This window comes from Corapipo altera, unplaced genomic scaffold (assembly GCF_003945725.1).
Source record: "Corapipo altera isolate COAL_440 unplaced genomic scaffold, ASM394572v1 70, whole genome shotgun sequence".
NCBI lineage: Eukaryota > Metazoa > Chordata > Aves > Passeriformes > Pipridae > Corapipo > Corapipo altera.
Window position 1 is genome coordinate 1,721,307 of NW_020884911.1, and position 22,366 is coordinate 1,743,672.

The window sequence follows — 22,366 nt, forward strand, 5'->3', positions numbered from 1 at the left end:
AGGTGGCTCCTGCTGGCAACAAGTGCTCCCCACTTGCTGAAGTTCTGCAGCAAACAGGGACATATGAACTGAGCTGGCACTTGGATGAACTGATGGCACCCTGAACCACATAACGAGGCCTTATTTTTCCTATCACAGCCTCTCTCCTCACCCTGTCCTCCAACCAAACAGGTCTAGTGCTCTTCAGAGAATCACAGAATGGTTTGGGTTGGAAGGACCTTAAAGCCCATCCAGTCCCACCCCCTGCCATGGGCAGGGACACCTTCCACAATCCCAGGTTGCTACAAGCCCCATCCAGCCCGGCCTTGGACACTTCCAGGGATACAGGGGCAGCCACAGCTTCTCCAGGCAACCTGTGCCAGGGCCTCCCCACCCTCACAGGGAAGGATTCCTTCCTAATATCCCATCTAAACCTAGTCTCTTTCAATTTAAACCCATTCCCCCTTGTCCTACGTGTCCTTGTAAATAGTCTTGCCCAGAGAGGAACAACCCTGGAACTGAACTTGTCACACCTCAGGCTCTTTCCAAACTAGTCCTGAGGCATTTTTTAAGTACTCCTTACATACAAGAACGGGGAAAACTTGGGGTGATGCAATATGTTACAAAAAGCTCTCAGACACGATCCTGGGCTCGGCCTAAGGAGTTATTATAGCTGTATTTTAGGTTCTGTGTTAGCAAATAGCTCTAACTCATAGGAGCAGATCAGAACTTGGTGCAGAGGCTCCAAACTCCCAGTCTATGCCCTTCTGAGGGGCTCTGGGCTCCCTGGAGTTCAGCCCTGAACACTGGAATGCTCGTTAGTGCTTGTGGCACATTAGTGGCCCTCCTGCCGTGCATTCCAGGTTTGGTTCCCTCCGAGCTGGACCTGCAAACGTTCCAGGAGCCCTCAGGGAGGGAAATCAAAGCAGGGCAAGTGGAGCTCATTAGGAGCTGCACTGCAGAGCGGCCTTCTGTGCCCCAGCCAAGATGCCAGGGAAGAGCTGCCAGAGGCACAGCCAGGGCCAGGCAAGGGCACCTGCACTCACCCACCTCTTATGTCTTTTGCACATCCCTCACATATATATATATATATATTTAATATAAAGTGATTTCTGTATGAAAAAGGACATCGTGAACTGCTCCTCCTTGTCCCTCCCTCCTTAACAGAACAAAGGACTCTAGAGATGCAAAATGTAGGCTTATTTGATTTATTCACACTTAATTAACTTCTGGAATTAAAAGCATAGCTTGAGTATGGTAAGTTACTTTGAAAAGAACCAGAAAACTTAACAAAAAAATCCCTGAGCCCTACGATGAAGGGAGCCCTGAAATGATTTTGCAGGGGAAAAGTAACCACAGCACAGAAAACAAATTCATTTCTTTCCTCCCCCCACAGAGAAGGAAAAAAACAACCAACATCCACCAAATCTAGGCAGAACTCCTTGGAAAAAAATATCTCTGCCATATGAGAAAGTATTGATCTCTTGTATTACAATCTGCCTCCCTCCTGTCCTTTACATTTGCAGTAGCACAAAGGGTGATAAACAGACTGGAGAAATATCAGAAGCTCATTTAGCTGAGGAGCAGAAAACCTGCTTACTTTATTGCTTGTATTGCCAGCATGCGAGCAAGGCAAGAAAAAGAAGTTCTTTCCCCCTCTCAAGTTTACAGGTTATTTGGTACCTTTGTTTGGTCCCTTTTTTTCATTCCAGTGTCATTAACATTCTAGGAAAAGCCAGTATGTTCTTGCAGGCTAGGCTTGACAAAATTGAATTAATTGGTTGATTTGCCTTTGACTGCAACAGGAGCAGACTCAAATCACAGTAAAAAACAACTCAGTCTTGTATGAGGCACTGAGTGCAGCTATTTATGGTTTTTATCAGGCAAAAGGTGTCTGTGAGTGTGAGTCAACTCAGTTATTTGCTTAAAATTGTTTCTCACTCCGTTTTTTGCTCCTCCCAGTTACTGTGATACTCTCACAGTGGACACTTCCAGGGCTGGGGCAGCCACAGCTTCTCTGGGCAACCTGTGGCAGAGCCTCCCCACCCTCACAGGGAAGGATTCCTTCCTAATACCCAATTTAAACCTACTCTCTTTCAATTTAAACCCATTCCCCCTTGTAAATAGGTCTGGGTATCCCAATGCCTTCCTGTGCCACAGCTGGGAATCTGCCTTGGTGGCCAAATCTAGGAGTGGCAGTGAAGTGGGATCTGGTTATCCCAGGATGGGGACAGGGGGATTAGTTAAGGTCATAAACTCAGAATTTAAGGCCAAGTACAAGTGTTGAAGTTGAACCACAGCACTTGAGGCTCTGTACAGTTCCTGCATAAGAGATCTCCCTCCAGAATAACCTCCCCTCAGCTTTGCATCGTTCTGGGGGCTCCTGGCACTCACTTCAGAATTTCCCAGGAAATTTTTACTACCTACACCTTTAACATCCACATGTTTCCAAACACTAGTAGGTATAAAAATGCTCTATCTCAGCACTTCAGAAACAGGACCAGTACACTTATATCTATTTCCTGCAAGCCCAGGAGTGTGTTTGGCCTGTGCTACCCCCACTATTCCGTGTTTAAAGGGAGTGGACACTGGTGTTCAAACAGAAGGCCCCTCACACTCCAGCATGATGTCAGTAATTCAGCTCCTCAGAGCGTGTTATTGTTTTAACCAGAGGTCTCCACACTTTCACATGGGTTATAAAATACTTAGTGCTGCTGGACTGGAAGGAGAATGTCATACATCTGCAAACAATTAGAAGGAGCTGGACTTCATATTTGATTTACTAAACAATAAAACAAGCTGAAGTGTGACTGTATCTGTAAGTTACACTCCCTGGGAGCCTGGGGCAGTTATCATAGCAAAGTCTTTTAACCATAATTAAATAAATCCGCACTGGGACCATTGCTGATCAAGATTATCTTTTATAAGATATTTTCAGCAGTGAAAAAGCACGAAGATCATGAAGTTGAATGCAGGCTTTAAGTGCTCCAAAAGTCTTTTATCCTTTCTTTCAAGCACACTGTCCACTGCCCCTTTTCCAGCTGGAATTCATTCAGTACAATACATTTCAGCTTTTAAGCACTAATATTTCCATGCTTTCTGCATTTAGATTGAAATCCTGGCATGAGGAAATGAGAAGCCAAAACTCTTGATTCAGTCAAGCCCAAGATTTCAGCACAGTTTGTGTGCTTGGGTTACAATGTTCTGGTGCTGTAACAACAGTTACTTGTTATAAATTAACCAGAGATTGTGAATTGAGTAGAAATATTTAGTTGCAAGTTTCAGTAAAGTAATAGTAATGCGTCACCACCAATCTTCTCCTCACCAAAACAGAAACCTCAACCAGTTGTTGGTCTCGTACTCCCAAGCTTTATTTGGAATACGAGGTATTTAACATGCTGTTAGTGTTCCCTACTCTATCCCAAATTTACACCCCTAAAGCCAGGGCAGCAAAAGGGATGGTCACGTCTGGAAGTTTTCTAGCATTTCTCGCATTTTTTTAATCAGACCAAAACGTTTTGTGCTAAAGCTGAAGCAGTTTATTGTGATTCACCAGGGAAGAGGAGTGCCAGGAGCATCACCTGAAGGAGGGAGTGCCAGACCAACCCAGTTCTGCTCCTGGTTCTGCCCCTGCTTTGCCAAGTTAAACTCAGGAAAAAAAAAAAAAAAGTAATTTTCCACCCTTAGCACTGATTTTCTCTTCATAATCCCAAGTGAATGCCCAGGGTTGAGGGGATCACAGCACTGACCTCCTGCTTGTTCTGTGCCTGACATTCTTGAATTGGGGTGACAGAAAACGTTGAACGTGAGCAGATAAGCCAGAAATGCAACTCTGAGGCTTTGCCTACAAAAATAACTTCTCCATGATGATTACTGTGCTCCAGAATGACAGGGAATTTACTTACTAGTGATAAATAACGTTCTGTGTACACGAATACCAGGGAGAAGGAAACTACCACTGTACATTACAGCTTGCCCTGATTATAGTCACTCAAGTACTATTTTATGTGATTATACTGTTACAGGCCACAAAGTGGAAAAGATGAACCATGAGGTCAAGTTTTGCCCTCTGTTTTCAGGGGTATCCCACTAATGTGCTTGAAAAGCAAGTTTGGGACCAAGGAGTAGAATATATTTTTATGAAAGAAAACAAAACAGTGGACGAAACATTTGTTACTTCAGCAAGTAGAAGAGTAAACTATTTATATGAAATAATAAATGAAAGAGTCTTAGTTTACAGTAGTGCTTGTGAGTCTGGTTGCTGAATGCATACAATTAACATTGCTAATGCCCTGAGAATTTTTGGCACTGTGTGTGGTGTATGTACACTCAGATGAAAGCTCTTCATTGCCATAGTTTCAAAGAGTGGCCAGGCTATGACTAGAAGCAACCTGGCAGGGTCTGCCTAGAGCTACTTCCACAGGGATCACAAGAGCACAAAGCTGTTCAGATGTTTGGTTCCTACCACTGGAGAAATATTCCTGCTCCAGGATGAAAGCACTGGACCCTCCTGCACTGCAATCTGCTCTAAGCAGAAGCTCACCCAGTGGTTATTTTTTGTCCCATTCAGCATTCACTTATTGAAAAACACAGAGTTCTGCAAACCTTTAGGAACTGTTTCTGACTTGCTGTCTTGCCCGCTTTTTTCACAGCACTGCCTCTCCTCGACATACTTAGTACAACACAAAATGCTGGACTAGGGTTGCCTTGAGGGTTTTTTCTTTTTTTAGGAGCTACAGACAACAGAATTAATCCTGAATAGATGGAACAGACTGTAAGGCTGCACCGAGCTGCACGGTCTGTTCCTTGCTCAACGCCATGCCTGTGATTTATTTTACGTATCTCCAGTGTGCACACACGTCCAGTTCAATGGAGAACAACCCCTTCCAGTCAACGGGAGATTCCAGGCTGTCACCGCCCAGGCAGTGCACTGCTGTCCCCCACACTCTGACCATTCCAAAACCGAGCCTTACCTTGGCACACGTTGTGGTCGCTCTGCTCGTACCCAGCCGCGCACTGGATTTGGTGGGTTGGGTTTGGGGGGGCTCGCTGGGGGTCGGCCGGGGTCCGGCGGATCACGTTGTTCCGACCGCTGGTGGATTCGGCCGCTGCCTCTTCCCGCTCATTTACAATAATTTGGGCCGTTCTGGGTAGACAGAGGTATCCTCCATAGTGGTTAACACATTTCATCCCACCTTTACATGCATCTGGGACTATTTCACATTCATCAATATCTGTGGTTAGCAACAACACAAGGCATGCTTTTAACAGGCGGACCTCCTGCAACAGCCACAATACAAACAAAACAACCAGATGTGCACACAGCCCTCCCTGCCCGAAACAGGGGGTGCAACGACAGTGCTGAAACTGTACCGGTGGCGAGTCTGTCTGCGAGAATGAGTCACTGTACCTTTGCACCGTTGCCTAACGGGATCCCACTCGTAGCCATCCGTGCATTGCTGCAGAGAAAGAGAAAAGAAACAAAGAAATTAGCCTGCTCGGGGTTCTTCGTTTTGGAGGAATAATCAAGTGTATTCAGTGAGCTCACAGTCTGACACTGAGGGAAAAGCAATGTTTGCACACCTTGGTAGGCTGGAAAAATGGCTGTTGGTGATAGCTATGGGTACAGCACTGGGTTTTGCATGAACAACAGGTCTGGGTCTCTTCCAGCTTGGAATATTCTGTAATGTACAGAGAGAGAGGCTCTGTCTCGGGAAGTTCCCGAGGTATTGTTTGTTGTGAGTAAGCTGGTTTTATTGGGGCTGGAGAACAAAGTGACAAAAGCATCACTTTCTCCTTGCCCTGTTCTCATACACTGTCTTAAAGCATCTGTCCTTTGGCTTGACTCAGCTGACCAGTACGAAAATCTTCTCAGGAACAAAACAGCAAGTTTGTCTGAATTTTGGTCTTGTTCACACAGCCTTCCCACAGGTGAACATGATTCATTCCCAGGGCCTGGGGGGACTCTGTGCCCCTGGCCTTCATCCTCTCTCCCATTAGCACTCCAGCAATGGGGAGGGCTCCCATGACGGCTGGGAATTCATTCACATGCTTTTTAATCACATGACTCCAGGGACTGCCGTCGAGGAAGGACAATTTATATTGTGAGACACACAATAAACCGTTAGAGTTTATAGCAGCAGGGCTACTTATTTATACAAGAGTTTGCAAAATTCAAACAAGGCAAGGCTCAGCAGCTCCTCATATCAATGCAGACTAGCAAGTTCAGCAACAATTTTAAATATTCTGCCCTGCATCTTCATTATCCCTCTGCCCAAAACCATTACATTGTCTGGAGCAAAGTCATTTTAATCACAGATTGCAGTTGCAGACACTGAGTAGCAAAGTATCCCGGTGCTACCAACTGCAGCAGAAACATTTAAAATATGAAACTCTCAGTGAATCAACGGGGCTGTGCTGTGTGGGTGCATCCTGTGCTGCTCAGGATATTGGTTTAATGGCCCCATACAACAAAAGAATTGAGTCGGCTAATGGAATTAGTCACAGCCAAGCAAGCTCGATCTTGTTGCTACTCCTCTGCTGCTCAGGGACTTGCAAGTGACAAACTTGACCTCCTGATGCCAAGATGCACGTGTTCCACGTACTCTCCTCAAGTTATTTTGAGGAACTCGTTACTGACTCAGCAGTGGGACTGAAAATGTTCTCTTGCCTTGCAGGTGACACCAGCGACTTGGCAGCGAGCTGGAACTTTGAAGGCTCTTTCTCCCAGAGGGGTAAGTGGACATTCCCTAAAGGAATGACTGCATGCTGAGTTGACAACACCAAAGTTACTGTAGCTATGAAAACGCAGACCCGAGGGAAAACAGCTAATTCATGCATTTACTGAATCACCCCGTTCCTGTTAATGCACAACAGAAGTACTGTGTGTTTAACTGCAAGGAGCCAAGTCCATCTATTACTGCAGCCCAAGGCACTTGTACAATAGCAAAGGATTTGGCCCTAAGTGAATACAATGTTTGCATGAGAAACAGTAGCATCCCAAGAGTCAAAGCTCCCAAAGCTAAGCTTTTTGTTTCATCTTGCATGGCTGGAGTCAAATGATCATGGAAGCACCTAAATGCTAAGAACTCTTTGAAAATGAAGCATAGGTACCCAAGTTACACAGCTGTGCTACAAACTTTCAATTGGCATAATCAGAATTATGTAGGCTTATCAAAAACCACTACTTTATTTTTAAAAAGGAACGTGTAATAAATGGAGGAAAGGAGGAGGAGGGGGTTCCCTGTTTAGTCTGGATTTTCAAAAGATACTTAGATCTTCAGTTTCCACTTACACATAGGGACTTGAAAAAAAAGTAAATCACAGAAGCCTCTGAATAAAAGTACTCCCAGCCTTCAAACCCCTAATGCTCCTAAAGCCCGGTGTTAAAGTATTTTATGACTGACTTCCTGATGCTCACTTGAGGCTTCTTTAAGCCCTGACTTCTACCAGAAGGTCCAACTCTGCAATATTTACTTGCTGGAGCCATCCCACTGACTTCAGTGGGATTACTTGTGTAAGTCCCAATCTCAGGCTTTGGCTGTGGTTCTCTAACTTTTTGCATGTGTGCAGAATTTTCTGCTTGTGTGGCATTGCTGATGTCTGTGCACACATCCAGAGGTCCACCCATATGAAGCAAGTTGCAGGGATTACAGCTGTAATCAGATGTGAAAATGCGGGCTTTTTCCCCAGCCCAAGCCGATGCAATTGTCACTCCTTCCATGACATGCATTATGCAAGCCAAAGGCTGAACACGAGCACATTTAAAAGAAAAAAACCTTAAAAAACGCCTTTAAATCTCTTACCCTGGCACTTGGTTGCAAGCAGGACCTATTTCCAGCACTCCTGTACGATTTTATCCAGCCATGCAAAACCAGTGCTCAGAAATGAACAGTCCCGTGATCACTGTAGGACTCAGAGGCTTCATTAAGAGCCCCGAATTTGGAAGCACTTACATTTTGTTAAAAGCAGCTTGAAATAACCTTAAGAAAACACTAAAGAATGTTCGACCTAATTATCTGTCAAATTCCATATATTTCAAGTGAAGGTCCTAGGGACCCTGTCTTTATGAAAATGGATTAAAACAATATTAAAACCTCCTAATTTTGTCCAGTCCCTCAAGCTGAATACATAGCTAAACTTTTCGGAGCAGGCAGTCGAAGCCTATGTTGCTCGATCCTGTCAACTTTTAAACGGTGTTTCAGGGCAGGAACGGCTTATTTTATGGTTAACATCCGAACTCCACGACCTCTGCAGCACACGCTTATACGCTGGCAAGAAATTCGCTTTTTCCTAAGGGTCATTTAGAAAAGAATCCCCGCAAAAGCAGTAATTAGTTCCGACTCTATTAAACCTTACCGTGTACGTTATGGTTTCCTCGGCTTCCTGCGAGTGTACTGTAATGAGAACGAGAGCAGCCAAGAACATAGCTGTCAACATCGTGAACCTTGAAAGAGAGGAAACACAAATCAAACGGGAGTGCTCTCGGCGGTCTCCATCGCCGGGGGAGGCAGCGGCACCCCTGGGAGCGGGCTGGGAGCGGGCTGGGAGCGGGGCGCCCACCCAGCCCCTACCTGGGACAGGCGGCCGGGCGCTCCCGCCAGGACACGGGGAGGCTCGGCCGCCCTTCCCAGCCCGGGGGTTTTAATCCAGCCGGGAGAGGGGGGGGCGGAAATAACCGGTCCACGGAGTTCTAAAACACCCCGGCGCTTGCCGCCGCACCGAAGCGGGAGCAGCGCCGGGCGAGGCGCGGGCAGCGGCACTGCTTTGGGACGGAAAAGCGATTTTTCGGTCAAAGCAACGCGGGGGGACGGGACACGCCGGGCACCTGCCGGGCTCTGCCGGACCCGCTCGTACCTGCGGCGGGGCCGGGCGGGCGGCGGTCGCTGCTGTGTGCGCGGGCTCCGCTGCGGGGCCGGCGCCGCTCGCTCTCCTCTCGCCGCTGCCCGTGCGGTGCCGGTGCGGGGCCGGCGGCCGCTCGCTGTCCTTCCCGCGGTGCTGGTGCCGGCGCGATGCCGGCGGCCGCTCGCTGTCCTTTGCCCCCGGCGCGGTGCCAGCAGCCGCTCGTCCTTCTCCTCACAGCGCCGGCGGCCGCTCGCCGTGCCGTGCTGTGCCGGTGCTGTGCCGGTGCGGTGTCGGCGGCCCCCGAGGGTCGGTGCGTGCCCCGGCGCCGGCCCTGCGCTAAATAGAAGCGGCGCTGTCCCGCCGGAGCCCCGCACGCCCCCTGCCGGCCCCGCGGGGCCGCGGCCGGGCGGGGCGGGGCGGCCGCGAGCGGGGCAGGTGCGGCCCCGCCGCCATGTTGGGGCCGTGAGGGGAGCGCGCGGCGGGGCGGGGCGGGGCGCGGGAAGCCGTGAGGGGGGGAGCCCACCCGTGGAGGGACTCGGGGGTGTCTCCCCGGGACGTCTGTCGTTTTTGGGGCGCTCTCGTGAGTCCCAAAACCGTTTTGGGGGAAAAAAAAAAAAACCCACCCCAAAACTTTTAAGCTCGTGAAGTTCGCCATTGGCGCTGTAATCAGGCGTGAAAATGCGGGTTTTTTCCGCAGCCCAGGCCGAGGTAATTGTCGCTCCTTCCATGACGTGCGTTGTGTAAACCAAAGGCTGAAAACGAGCACATTAAAAAGAAAAAATCCTTAGAAAAGGCCTTTAAATCTCATACCCTGCCACTTGGTTGCAAGCAGAACCTATTTCCAGTATTCTCATCCTCAGATGCCACAGCCACCTGTTCTTGGACGCATCCAGGGATGGTGACTCCATTACTGCCCTGGGCAGCTTGTTCCTAATGCTTTACAACCCTTTATGTGGATAGAAGTTCCCTAATATTTAATCAAAACCTCCCCTGGAAGTTTAAAACAGCAAGACTGAAGTATTTTCATGCACGTTTTATATTCCGTAAATAAAAGTCACGAGGAGTCCTTCACACGGGAATGACTGTTCCACAGACATCACCCAAGTCCAGCAATCAGCTCTTCTAAAAACCTTTTTTGTGTATTAAATGCTGTTATTTCCCTACCCAGTGGGCAAGTTCCTGGAAAGAATAGAGGACAAGGGTGAACTTTTGGGATTTAGAAGCTTTAGTGGGTTTTGGTGAGGAGAAGCTGTCCGGAAACTCTTTCTACAGAGGGATTAGCTGGATCTTTATTTAATTCCCCAACTTTTATTCTGGGGACCCTGTGGTATGGTCAGTGCAGCTCTACTCTGTTCCCCTAGTCCAACATGAGGTCTCTAGTTTTAAAAAATGTCTTTACCTCCTTAATGTTGACCTTGAAGGGCCTGGAGAACTTGAAATCTCCTGGAAAAAATGTCTCATCAGGCTGCAGACCTCTGACACTGCTGGCCTAGAGAATACCTTTCCTATCCAATCCCTTCAATTCTTAGCATTAAATTATAGTTGATCTTACAGAAAACATTGGTTCCATTATGGATGGCCACACAGTGCTCATTAATTTTGTCTCTGAATCCAATAGTTGACTGTCTTACCTGTTTTAGAATGAACCAAGCTGGTATTTCAGAATACTTTTAGATATATGTTGCCTATTTTCTATTTTTTAGGTAGTTATGAGAGAAGACAGGATTTTCCCTCTCTCATTGCAGTTTTACAGGTAAGTGGGACTCCTAAAAATGTACTTACAGTCCACACACCTCACTGGTAATTAAAGTACAGTAGCAACAATGTGGTATAGTAGAGAAAATTTAGGTTGACTACGTTTTAGGTCATTTTGCATGTACTTTCATATGGCAACATATTTAATAAATTCTCTTTTGATATGTCTCCTCCTGCTCCAAAATGATCCCCTTAAAGCCTCTGTGTCATTATTTAGAAATACAGCTTCGAAGTGGTAGATTGGCTCTAAGTTATTCACTTCTGCTTGTGTAAATTGGATTCATATTTGTGATGTGTGCATATATATGATGATGATATATATATTTTGAAACTTAACTGTTTCTTGCTTATAGAAAACAGTACAGGCATTTCTAATAGTCTAAGGAATGCATAATAATGCTTTTAACTGCTGGCAGCACCACTTAGTGAGTTTTGAATGCATTGTCATATCTGCCACACAAAGAGAACAGAATTTAACTTGTTGGATTGTGAATTAAGTAAAAATATTTAACAGTTTAATCTTAATCTACCAGCCAGGGAAACACTGTGTCACAGGACAGTTGTTTGTTTTCAGTCTGGAAAGAGCAAAGCAGAGAACAGCAGAAAGCTCATTTTGGAGGATGTATGAGCAGTGTCTGAGGAGGGATCCTCTTCACTTGCCTTCAGACAGTGTTTTACCTTTGATGGAATGCCCTGTCCTGCCAGGGATGGTTCTCAGCCCTTTAAATGGAGGTGGGAGACCGACTGGGTTCCTGGTTTGGTAGTTCAGATGTGTCCCACTGAGGCAGCTGGAGGTTTGCCTGCCGTAGGATGGCGGAATGCAGACCCTTGGAAGTGCTGCTGGGAGCGTGAGGTATGTGAAGAGCTGCTCAGCAGGAGAACAGCTTATTTACATCTCTCAGATGTCTGAGGAAGATGGCGTGGCCAGACCATCCATCCTTCCATGGCCAGACCATCCATCCTTCCATGGCCATCCATCGTGGCATGGCTGAGGCCAACCCTTGCAGCGGGCACTGACATTTGAAACAGCCCTGTAAGGCTGGGCCCTAATTTTGCCTTTTTTTAACATGGGTTTGGCTCCTTCTGCAAGTGGTGTGCTCTATTCCCTACTGCTCCGGTGAACTCTCTGTCACATCTCAGTCTTTGCTTTCTTAAAACCCCACAGTTTTCATAAATTCTTTAACTCGAATGTGTTTATGACCTAAACGTTCCCATTTTTTCTTCCTGGCAGGATGTGTTGCCACCCCCCATTGTCCTCAAAAACCCAGGGATAGGTAGGCTGAGGGAAAACTGTGTGTGGTTAAAATGTCACTGCACTCCCAACTAATTCTGGCTGCTAGAATTGTCCCTGGGGGCAACAGACAGCTGGACGTAATTTAGAGCAGGCTGAGATTGATACTAGAGGCAAGCCCGAAAATGAGGAAAACAAAATTGCAGTTTAATCTCTTCTACTCCCAGATCTGACCCCCTTTTCCTGTTTCAAACATTGCTCACCAGGACAGAAAACGAAGCACGCGGCGGGTTTGAGCGACTTGTGTTTGTCAGCTCCGGGGACCGTTGGTGTCGATTTAAGATGATTTCTGGTCCGGGGCATGTCATCTCCAGTAACACTGGAGTTGTCTAAACTGAGGGCTGGGATGGTGGAGATGTTATTTTCACATTGGACTCGCAGGAATTTTAGAACATAAATTACTGTGATAACATGGCAGGCTGCCTTTCTGCCACGCTGCCTGCAAATGTCAGAATTTTTTCCATGGTTCAGCTTGGAAATGACATAGTGTCGGTGAAGGATAGATTGTGAAGAATTAGATGTCTGACTTTGTTGCTGATTAAATATGACAAATGTTAAACTTTTGCTTGAGGTAAGATTTTACAAGTTTATTTCTCTTCAAGGGAGGCATTGTGAGCATGTTGAATGTGGCATGAGGTGTTACTTCACTGTAAACTTAATTTGAGAGAAGAACCGTGGGAGCAAATTGCTCTCACTTTTCACAGAAAGCTGACAGTGAGAGGTAAAAACTCACCATATCAGTTTCTTATCACAGGTGTTGAAATTACAAAATGTTATTCAGGACCAAAATGTCAGTAGCAAGGGACAGAGAGCAAATTCTCCCCTTCTGCTTAAGCAAATTAATCATATATTTATTGTTATTCCTTGTTTACTGCTTTGCATTGCAGTAGAGTTCAGAGGTGACAGATGGTGCAAACACAGAATTAGAGAAAACTGTTGAGGAGAAAGCATGAGAGTAGGGTTAGTAAACCTGGTAGTAGAATTTCAGCCTTTGTTTTGCTGAAGGTGTCTCCTGTATGGGAGATCTTGCACGAGTTTTGTTGTGCTGAGGCCTTTGGCTGTTGGGCTAACCCGTGATTTCACTTTTAACCGTCTGACAATGCTCTGAGGATATTAAAGTATAACATAGTTGCCATTTTTTATTTTGACTGTTGCTGTGGTTTGCATACAGTCTGTCAGATGTGCAGTTTGCTTTCCTGCTGCAGTTTGTGGCCGTGTGATCCCGTGTTCTGTGTGTTCCCGTGAGCTCCAGCAGAAAGCTCGATGCCCACATGAGGTGGTGACCCTGAGAAAGGTGTCTCCCGGAGTTTATCCTTCTTTTTCATTGGTGCAGTTGTACAGCCATAATAAATTGGGAATGGAAAGGCTTTGGAAGTGTGAGGGGTTCTCTGATGTGGCTGAAAACAACCCATGAAGTGAGGATGTGTGTGGGAAGGATGAGCCCCTTTCACTCTCCACGTGAGGTTCATCACCCCTCGTGTGTGTAAGTCTTTTCCAGGAGTACTTGCTCTCGGGAGTAAGGGTTTTTCAGGACTGCAAACCCCTCCTGTTGATCCTTATGTGTGATGCTGATTTCAGGCTTCCCTTTGAAAAATCAAGAGTGTGGTTTGAAAGTGCTTTCTCGGTGTTTTCAAGGGCATAATTTTGAGGCCCAGCTGAACACAAGGCTACTCACAACCCCCAGAATATCTGGTTTTATGGAGTAACCATCCAGGTAAAGACCACTTAGTGTGGTAGGAATTTCAAACAGGGCAAATCTGGGCCTTGACTTCAGTTGCACTGCTACTGCTGTGAGGATTTTATTTTGCTGAGCAATCATATCTGGAGTTTGAACACTCTTCCTGTCTTCTGCTTGTATTTCTGCCTTTTCCCACCTTTTTGTACTGTGCAGCAGCTCTTTTCCATTCTCTACCAGTGATTTTCTTTCTTTTCTTTTTTTTTTTTCTTTTTCTCATGCTAGATAAGAGAAACTCCAACCAGAAAACATCAGGGTAGGTATGTGGCTTTTGTACCACTGGAGTTGTCATTCCTGCTCCTTTTTTTTTTTAGGAAAACCAATGTTGGTGCTGTACAGGAGTCGAAGTCTGATGCTGTACCAAGTTTCAACTAATCTGGTTAAAATGAGAACTCTTTAGACCTTTTTCCCAGAACTGTAACCCAAGCTCTTAATATCTCCTGTTTTTGATGTTTTGCAGTTTTCCAGCCTTGTATTTAGATTTTTGGAATTAGCTGGGGTAATTTAACCTTTCTTAAGAGGATGTGGAGGATTCCTGATTTTTGGGAAGTGCTAAGCACTTCCAAGCAGGATGTCTGAAACCTTTAAGCCACTGCTTTCTGCAGAGCCTCGTGGGCCCAGCACAGAGTGTGACAGGGTTGTGATCCTTCAGCACAAAGCTGAGACCTCTTGGAAATGCTGCACTGAAAGGACCTTAGAGAGGAACACATTTGTGGGACAGAGCTCTTGCTAGTGAGTGTTCTGCTTTTTAAAATTCATGAACATCAGCATCCCTGGGTATATTAAACAATAATTTGGTTCCATAAGCATCTTCTGAACTCTTGGAGTTTGCTGTTCTTTTCTTTCCCTTTTGAGAACAAAGTTATTAATACCAGAAAAGCAGGAGCATTTCTTATTTATGTTGTGTGGGGGTGAACTTGGCAAACAACCTGCCCACTTAACCAGTTAATTATTGTCCAGGGACACAACTTCTCTGCTCAGTCTCTGCATGTTAACAGTACAGGATGTGTGTCAGGGCGTTTGAATTCCCTGGAATATTAAACTTACTTAGTGCTTGTCTATAAGCTGTCATACAGAAAGCACAAGAAAAATGCCAGTGGGGATTTTCCTCTCTCAAGGGGTTATCCTCTCACCCCTCTCTGGAGATGCATGTGGTTGGAAGGCATCAGAATTCTGGAAAAAGCTGGAAGATGATACCACTGAAAGCTGGCACAGAAAAGCCCCTAACCCTGTATGCTCCCAAAATGTGCTCTGCAGGAGTTTAACCACGTGAGGGAAAAGCTCAGCTCTGGGAGTGAGACAGCAGGAACCCCCCATCTCCCAGTCACTGAGGTGTCCTATCCCTTTGAAGTGGCTGCAGAACAGCACCAAACATTTCATTTGTGCCACAGACTAACACATCACTTACCATATATATTCATTTTAAATTACGTGTAATTTAAAGGGGATTTAAAGGGGATTCCTTTTTTGTAATTAATCAGCTCAAGTTCTTGGTCCCTGGAAGCCCCGAGCTCTGACAGATTCAATCCTGCTCATTCACCCATTACCTTGCTTTAAGGGCTGTTGTACTTCAGAAGTGATAAAGGCCCAAAATAACCTGATGGATAGAAGGCAAAACCAATTCCTGTCTCCATCCCAGCTCAGTGTGTCACTGCAGAGAGCCCCGAGCTCTGTTCTGCCAACAATAGTCCCAGTGTGTGAGGGGCCGGGGGCCTCTTTGGCACCGCAGCTGCAGGTCGTAAATACAGTTGTGGAGATTAAGATATTAAACTGTGCCTCTCTGGGGGCTGCAGAGCCACACACCCCCGAGGGATTGCTCCTGCTCCAAGGCTCCTGCAGCTCCCGGGGCTGCCAGGTACCAGCTGGAGCACAGGAGAGGGACATGCTTTGGGAAGAGCACTGGGCACGTTGTGCAGACCCAGCTGGAGCCCTGCTCTGCCCTCGTGTCTTCCCGTGCTTTATAAAGGAGCAGCGAAGAGAAGGAGACTGGCAGGAAAAGTTGCATCAGTGCGAAGGAGGGGAGTGTGTTCACCTGGGTCCTACTCGGTGTCTTACCACCACTTACTTCCAGACTCCTCAGTTGTGGCCTTTTATCTTGTTTTATGTAGAAAAGGTTTTGGGTTTCCAGCTCCTTTATTCTCCTTTCTCGCTGTGATGTTTGACAGCGCTTTAAACCGGGGTTGTAGAAATTTTCACTTCTGGCAGCAATAATTAGAATGTGTCAGAGCTTTAGGGCTTGGTCTTTTCTGCTCGCATTCATCCTTCATTTTTCAGGTGTAGATCCCTTACTTGAGCTTTTACCATAAAAATTCAACCTCTGCTAGAAAACGTGGAGCAGGAAAAGCAGGATTGATTGAGCTTGTCTGTGTTTAAATCAAAGGAGAGCCCTTGATTCAACATTTTGTCAGCAAATTGTGGCTGAGTTATTAATTTTCTGTCTCAGATACTTCCAGGTACTTGGAATTTGTAAATCTTTCAGGAAGGCCTTTAATATACAACTCCCTGACTGTTGCTGGAGCTCCTGACTGGTATCTGGGAGGAAGCTGTGGGCACATGGAAACATGTCCTGCTGAGGATGGATGGATGAAGTCTGCTGGAATGGCTTGTTTGATTGTGTGATTGTCAAAGAGCCTTTTTGGCACCTGCTGCTTTAGGACTAAGGGTCAGATTCTTTCTCTGCCTTGCACTGGAGATGCATCCAAACCTGTGTGGTCCAACTGCAGTGGGTTGGGAGCCTGTTCCATTTTTGTGGGTAACTGTGCATGTGGCTTTTGGGGACAGCTCTGGTAGTCGCTGGTAAATGCTGCTTTAAAGGGGAGGGCACGAAGACAATGGAGGTGGCTTTGGCCTCAAGACTGTGGCACTACAGTTGTTAAAAAGGGCCTTTCCATGTTTTTCCTGTGCTTTCCTTCAGTCCTCTTCTTTATGTGGATTCAAAAGGAGATTAGCCAAAAACAAAAAGAGAAGAGAGGAGGTATGGTTTTGTTTCTCTGAAGGTAGAGGGTTGAGGGTTTTTACAACGCTCCTTTAGAGCTAACAACGATTCAGAGTTAACACTCACATAACGTGGATAAAAAATACTTCCCTGTAGAAAATCACAGCTTATGTCTGTGGCATTTCTTTGGATTGAATGGCTCCAGATTCTTCATTCCATTAACCTTCATCTGCACCAGGGCTGTCATTATTTAGTGAGAGCCTTGTGCAGTGCAGGACATGTGTCTGTGAGGAAGGCCTGAAGTAGCAAGTTGTGGTGTTTAAAATGGGTTTAAAGCTCTAAACCCCCCTGTGTTGTGTAAGTCAGATTTAGCATCATTAGGAGAAGAGGTAAGGACACATTTTCTCCACAGCAAAACAAATCTTTACCGGGAGTGGATTTGCAGTTTCTCCCTTTTAAGGTTTTGGTTTGTTTAGTGTGCATCTTGGGAAGGGAAAGAGGAGCTACTACAATACTTCATTTGGAGTCAGGAGACCTCCTTTCACTGCACTGCTGCCTTTCCAGAATGAGTTCCCACTGTCAGGCAAAGAATATCGTGGAGGCATGGAAGAGGGTGGAATGGATTTGTTTGCAGTAATCTTTATTAGAGGAAAACTCTTGGCTTTTCCAGGAGGAAATGAAGATCACAGACATTTCCCTCCCCCCCAAAAAAAGGGGGTCTGTTTTTTTGTCCACCTTGAGGTCTGAATGAAATCTTTATTCCCGGTTGGCAAAATGTGACAGAGCATACCTTTGGTGCCAGGCTGTGTAAGGGATTAATCATCTGGTGAATTTATTAGCAGCAGCCATAAATTAGAGCTCTCAGGGCTCCTCAGATTTTACTGAGTTGGATTTACGAGTATGTGACCGGTGTGAGTGAATTACAAGATAATACTAACCAGAGATGTTTGCTCACAATTTAACTTCTCCTTCTCGAGCTATCAGTTGTTTACTGCTCTGGACCAATGAAGTGCTAAAAGCTAAATACTGTGAAATGTTAAACTTTGATGAAAGATATGAAGACAGAAACTGTTTCTTTTGCCAGCACTGTGGTCAACAGCAGTGCCCTGACCTGATTACTTAAGCTGATGTTTTTCCTAAATCTGTCATGAATCAGTAATTATCAAGTTTTGCAATACTCAATGATTCTCTTGTGAATAGCAAAATTATTTGTTATTGTAGGTTGGTATTTTCTAAAAAGAAGTGTTCAACTCTTGCATCTGCAACCTCTATACAGTATGTTTTCCTTTTTTTTTTTTTCTTTTTTTTTTTTGCCTGGAGGACTGTGGAATGCCACAACAAATGTCCTGAGGAGTTTCACAAAATGTGAGGAGAATTCAATCTGGCCTAATCTGGAAGTGACCCCTCTGGTGTCTTATAAAATAAACTTTCGTGTCAGTGTGTTTTTCCAGTCATGGTTGGAAGATTTCCAGTACAAGTATTTAGTTGTGGGGCTTGACTTGTAGGGTTTCTAATAGGAAAAGGAACTTGTACAACAGATTGTTTTTATTAGGGGGTTGTTCCCATAGCAATTGAATATGGCAGTGCCAGAAAAATTCCCCTGTTCCCTTGCACCAGGTGCCCTGCAGGGGTGTGAGGTGGGTGTGGAAGGGGTCACAGCAGGGCCCAGGTCCCTGGATGAGGCTGGAAATTCAGTCCTTCAATTCTGGTGGCAGAATGCTGACAGCTGCCTTTGGAGCCCTAGTAATCCTTGCAGCTCCTGGCTGGGTGTCTGAGGAAGAAGGGACCAAAGTGAGGGGAACTTCTCAGATGAGGTGGGTGAGAGGTGTGGGAACGTGATGCGTTGTCTGGTCAGTCCTTTAAAAAGAAAAGGTGGGAGGGCAAAACCTCTGTGGGGCTTATTTGATGGATGCTTTGGCTTCTGTCCATGCAGATCTGTGGCTACCACCCCATGGAAGTTGGGCTGCACTTCAGGCTGTGTGTGAAGGGACTGTGGAGCCTGCCATTCCCAGATCCTTGTCCAGGGAATGCTGCTGAGGATGTGGTAAGTGGGCCTGTGCCCCCCATGGCTGACAGCAGTCAGGGACAGCGTGCAAACAAGCAAATTCAAATTCAAATGTGGATGTCAGGGTGTGGTCTGACTGGTGGGGATTTATCCAAATGATAGGGGAGCTGATAGCAGGAAAATAGAAAAGAAGAACAAAAAAACAAGGAAAGCTGAAGCAGCCAGTTGTTTTGGGGTGAAAATTGCTCAGCTTAGATTTGTGGTTTTACGTGAACGTGCACATTAAAGAACGCTGAGCTTTACAAACAGGGGTTTAGATGGATTGCTATTGTTGCTGGGTAAAGCATATGGACTTAGAGGCAGCACAAAGTGCCATAAACCTATGGGATTGGGAGTGCTCCATGGAAACAAACAGCACCCTGGCTAAATAAAGAGATGTTTCCTCAATGGATCTCCATGAAAAAGTCAGCTCGGCACAGTTCCTCCTGCACTCTGCAGGCAGGGACACTCCACACCTCCCAGAGAAAAATGCACAGCAGAGTGGGGAACTAAATGGCACCCCCGTGCTTTGCTGTAACACGGAGAAGGCTTTTATGAGAGCCTTGGGATGAAGCGATGTGTTGTGGATCCATAGCGTTGGAATGCGATGAGATGAATTCCCGTTGGAGACAAGGAAAAGGCTCCGGAGATGAAGTGCTGCCCTCCGGTGGCCAAGTGGCGGCACGAGGGGTTTGTGTGCGGGGCTCGCGGGGCGTTCGCGGGCAGGCAAACCAAAAATGTGCGAGTGCTTCCCGAAGGACCCGATGGTGACAGTTCCCAAGGCAGGGCAGCAGTGGAGCAGGAGGAATATCAGACACAGGACACAGGTCTGACCTTCACAGTGCTCACACCACACAACGAAGAGCTCCCAGACTTTGTGTCCAGAGCTTGTTCCAAAAATTCTCAGTGTTTTAGAGGAGTTTGAATTTGGGCATTTGCTTATTTTGGGATAAGGGATCGTCTGTGAAACTGGGGTGGAGCTTCACAGCTGAACTTGCCCTCCTGTTGAAGCTGGTGGCTTTGTCCAAGGTCATTCTGAGCCAGAGGAAAGAGCTCTTTCCTATGTGCTACAGTAATCCTCTTCACTTCTGGTTTGCACAGTCCTCTGCTCTGGGTCATGAGCAAAGGGACCTTCAGGGATGAAATGAGCCAAAACTGTGAATCCTCTGAACAGGCTCACCTTAAAAAGGGAGATAATGGCTTTATGGAGAGTGCCAGCACAGACTAACAGATGCAATTAAACTAATTTTCCTCTTGTTTAAACTGTGGTAATGACTACCCTCCACTCCCTCAAAGTCAGTTCACTTCTTTAACATGGCATGAAGGAGAGAAGTGTGAGTTATCTGAGTGAGGTAGTTGTTCCATACAAACGTGGTGTCCTGTGTGGGGCTGCATTTGTTGCCTTGTCAAAGCAGTTACCCAGCCCTCTGTGGTATTTGGGAAAGCAGCTGAGTTTCTGAAATGCCTCCAAAGGTGCCTTTCTGTGTGACCTTAGGAGCAGCAGGACTGCCTGGGGAGGGTTAAGCTTTTCTGTCCTGATCTGGAATTTTCTGAAGCTGCTCCTGCATCTTCGACTTCTGTGCAAAGTGTGGCTTCTGTTTCTCTTGGGTTAAAGTTGGGTAAGATGAATTCGGGAAAAAAATCTGAGCCTGGCAAGGCTGGGAATCCCAAATGCAACCATTTTACCTTTACTGGCTGTGCAGAGTTTTCCAAAGACCCAAATGAGAGGGAAGAACTTCTGCTCAGGTAAGTCAGTGCAATAGGCACGGTCTGAGGAGTGTTGGTGACTCAGGTTTCCCTTTATTCCCATTTATCAGGTGCATCTCCCTCCTATTTGTGTTCCCTACAGCCTCTCTTCTCCTCTTCATGAAAGCAATGCTGCTTAGAAGGCAAGAATGAGTTTCTCTGGGTGCAGAAGTCCTGCAAGTATGGCCAGACCTATGGACACACATGTCCACACTCTGAAAAACATGTGAACACACACACACACACAGAGCACATGCAGCTGGGTGAGGGCCCTTCTGGGAGCACCTGCTGCCTCTGTTTCCATGGCTCCTGCAGGGCTTGCTCTGTGCTTAGTGATTTTGTAGGCCCTTGGAGGCAGAGATTAGATGGAAACTTCCAGGGATAACCAAGTCCAGTTATCCAGTTAGAGTGAGGAATCAGAATATCATATTAATTCACATCCCCTGCACTGATGCACATGTAACATTCCTGTAAGGACAGCCCAAGGCTTTGAAGCTTATCAGACTGCTGTGCTCAGAAGATCAGGCTCAAGCAGGTGAAGCTACTACTCATCAAACAACACTGAAATAATAATTTGATACTATTTGTTACATCTGTCCTCTCCTGTGGGAGATTTTGTCCCGCATCACACAATACAATGTATCCAGGAGTAGGTGTTGTTCTCCTGAACGTTTAGCTGCCTTTGTTCCTTAATGTGGGATATTTTGTGTCACATCACACCATACAGTATACCCAGGAGTATGTTTTCCTTGCTTTTCCCATCTGTCCCATCCCTTTAGCCTCCCCTGGCTCCCCAGGGTTCAGCGTTGCCCCTCTGTTGCTGCACCTCAGTGCAGATTCTAGTTGAGAAGGTAGTTTGGGGTGTCTCAAACGAGAGGAGCAAACAACTGCTCTGTGCTTAGGGACGTCTTCAGCTTCCATCAGGCCTCCCAGAGCTGCCCTGGGGCTGGGATGGGAAGTGATTTCTGGCTGCTCTGGTGTCTGTGATGCTGGGTGCAGATCGTATCTCCCCCAGACTACCTGCGGAGTTCCTTTAGTGAGCACGGCATTCCCAGCATCCCACAGGCGCGCGCGGAGGATGCAGCGGTTGGATCTGTGCCGTTCCCGTTGCCCCCCGGGCACACAGCCGGGAGCACGAGCTGCGTTCCCAGCAGAGCCGTGGCCGTGCGGGCTCCGGCGGGGAGCGGAGCTGGCCCCGGGCTGGGCCGAGCAGGGCTGGGAGTTGCTCCGTGAGCGGCCTTGGCACAGCTCCACACACACGGGGGATCTGTCGGACTCAATTTGCGAGTTCCTCCCGCAGCCCCGGGGAGCTCGTAAGTTCCTGAAACCTCCTTCCTGCCCGCATGGAGGTTACAAGACGTGACTGCTTTGCCAGCAGGGCTGGTAAATTCCAAGAAGCCCAGATGCTGGATTCACAGAAATTACAGCCCTGCTGACCACACTGGTGGAAGCAGAGATGCCTGGGAGTTCCATGAGCCTTTAGCTGTTTCTCCGTGTAATTTATAAGTTCCAGTCGCGCATCTGCGTAAGGGCTTTGGCACAAACACTGGGGTTTGGTGGTTGCAGCCTCGGCCAGCACAGTGCACAAGCAGCTCTTGGAGCATTTCGAGTGCTGATGGTTCCTCAGCACAGCCTGGAAACCTGGTGGTCTCTGGGCAGGATGTTTTTGAGAGTGTCCCTCCCGTTGATTTAGCAACTTTGGGGATGGGATGTAATTTATCACATCATTAATGACCTCCTACTTTTATTGGAGCCTAAAATTAATGACTCAGGGAGATAATAAATTCTGCCTCTCAGACCAGCAAGTTTGGAAACCTCTCTGTAATGTCTTGATGGGAAGGAAGATTGGAAATAGAAAAGTCAAGCTATCAATTAATGAGAATATGATTTTTTTTCTATAGAAATATTTAGGTGACAACAGTTTCTAACTTTGTCAGTGTCCTCCTCTGGTGAGAGACCAGACATGCTGTATTTGGATGGCAAAGAGGGGGATTTTAATTTTATGAAGTCAGGGTAAATTGGGTAAAACCGTGTCTT

At 46.6% G+C, this 22,366-nt stretch overlaps 2 protein-coding genes across 5 annotated transcripts in view; one reads left to right on the forward strand and one right to left on the reverse strand.

Annotated features, from left to right (window-relative positions):
- The window catches only part of EFEMP1 (EGF containing fibulin extracellular matrix protein 1), a 42,728-nt gene extending 33,653 nt beyond the window's left edge, over positions 1-9,075 (reverse strand). The window contains exons 1-4 of one of the 2 annotated variants that reach the window (XM_027653783.1): positions 8,836-9,075; positions 8,338-8,425; positions 5,390-5,438; positions 4,953-5,213 (exon numbers count right to left, since the gene is read on the reverse strand). In XM_027653783.1, the coding sequence (XP_027509584.1) occupies positions 4,953-5,213; positions 5,390-5,438; positions 8,338-8,418 (391 nt within the window). In that variant the 5' untranslated portion in view covers positions 8,419-8,425; positions 8,836-9,075. Of the gene's footprint in view, positions 1-4,952; positions 5,214-5,389; positions 5,439-8,337; positions 8,426-8,552; positions 8,670-8,835 lie in introns of those variants that run through there. The other variant, XM_027653784.1, reaches the window with a different exon arrangement.
- The window catches only part of CCDC85A (coiled-coil domain containing 85A), a 190,893-nt gene that overhangs the window by 49,069 nt on the left and 119,458 nt on the right, over positions 1-22,366 (forward strand). For 2 of the 3 annotated variants that reach the window (XM_027653778.1, XM_027653779.1), the window contains 3 exons: positions 6,657-6,713; positions 10,527-10,576; positions 18,473-18,583. In XM_027653778.1, coding sequence (XP_027509579.1) covers positions 18,491-18,583 — 93 coding nt within the window. In that variant the 5' untranslated portion in view covers positions 6,657-6,713; positions 10,527-10,576; positions 18,473-18,490. Of the gene's footprint in view, positions 1-6,656; positions 6,714-9,383; positions 9,404-10,526; positions 10,577-13,829; positions 13,865-18,472; positions 18,584-22,366 lie in introns of those variants that run through there. The other variant, XM_027653780.1, reaches the window with a different exon arrangement.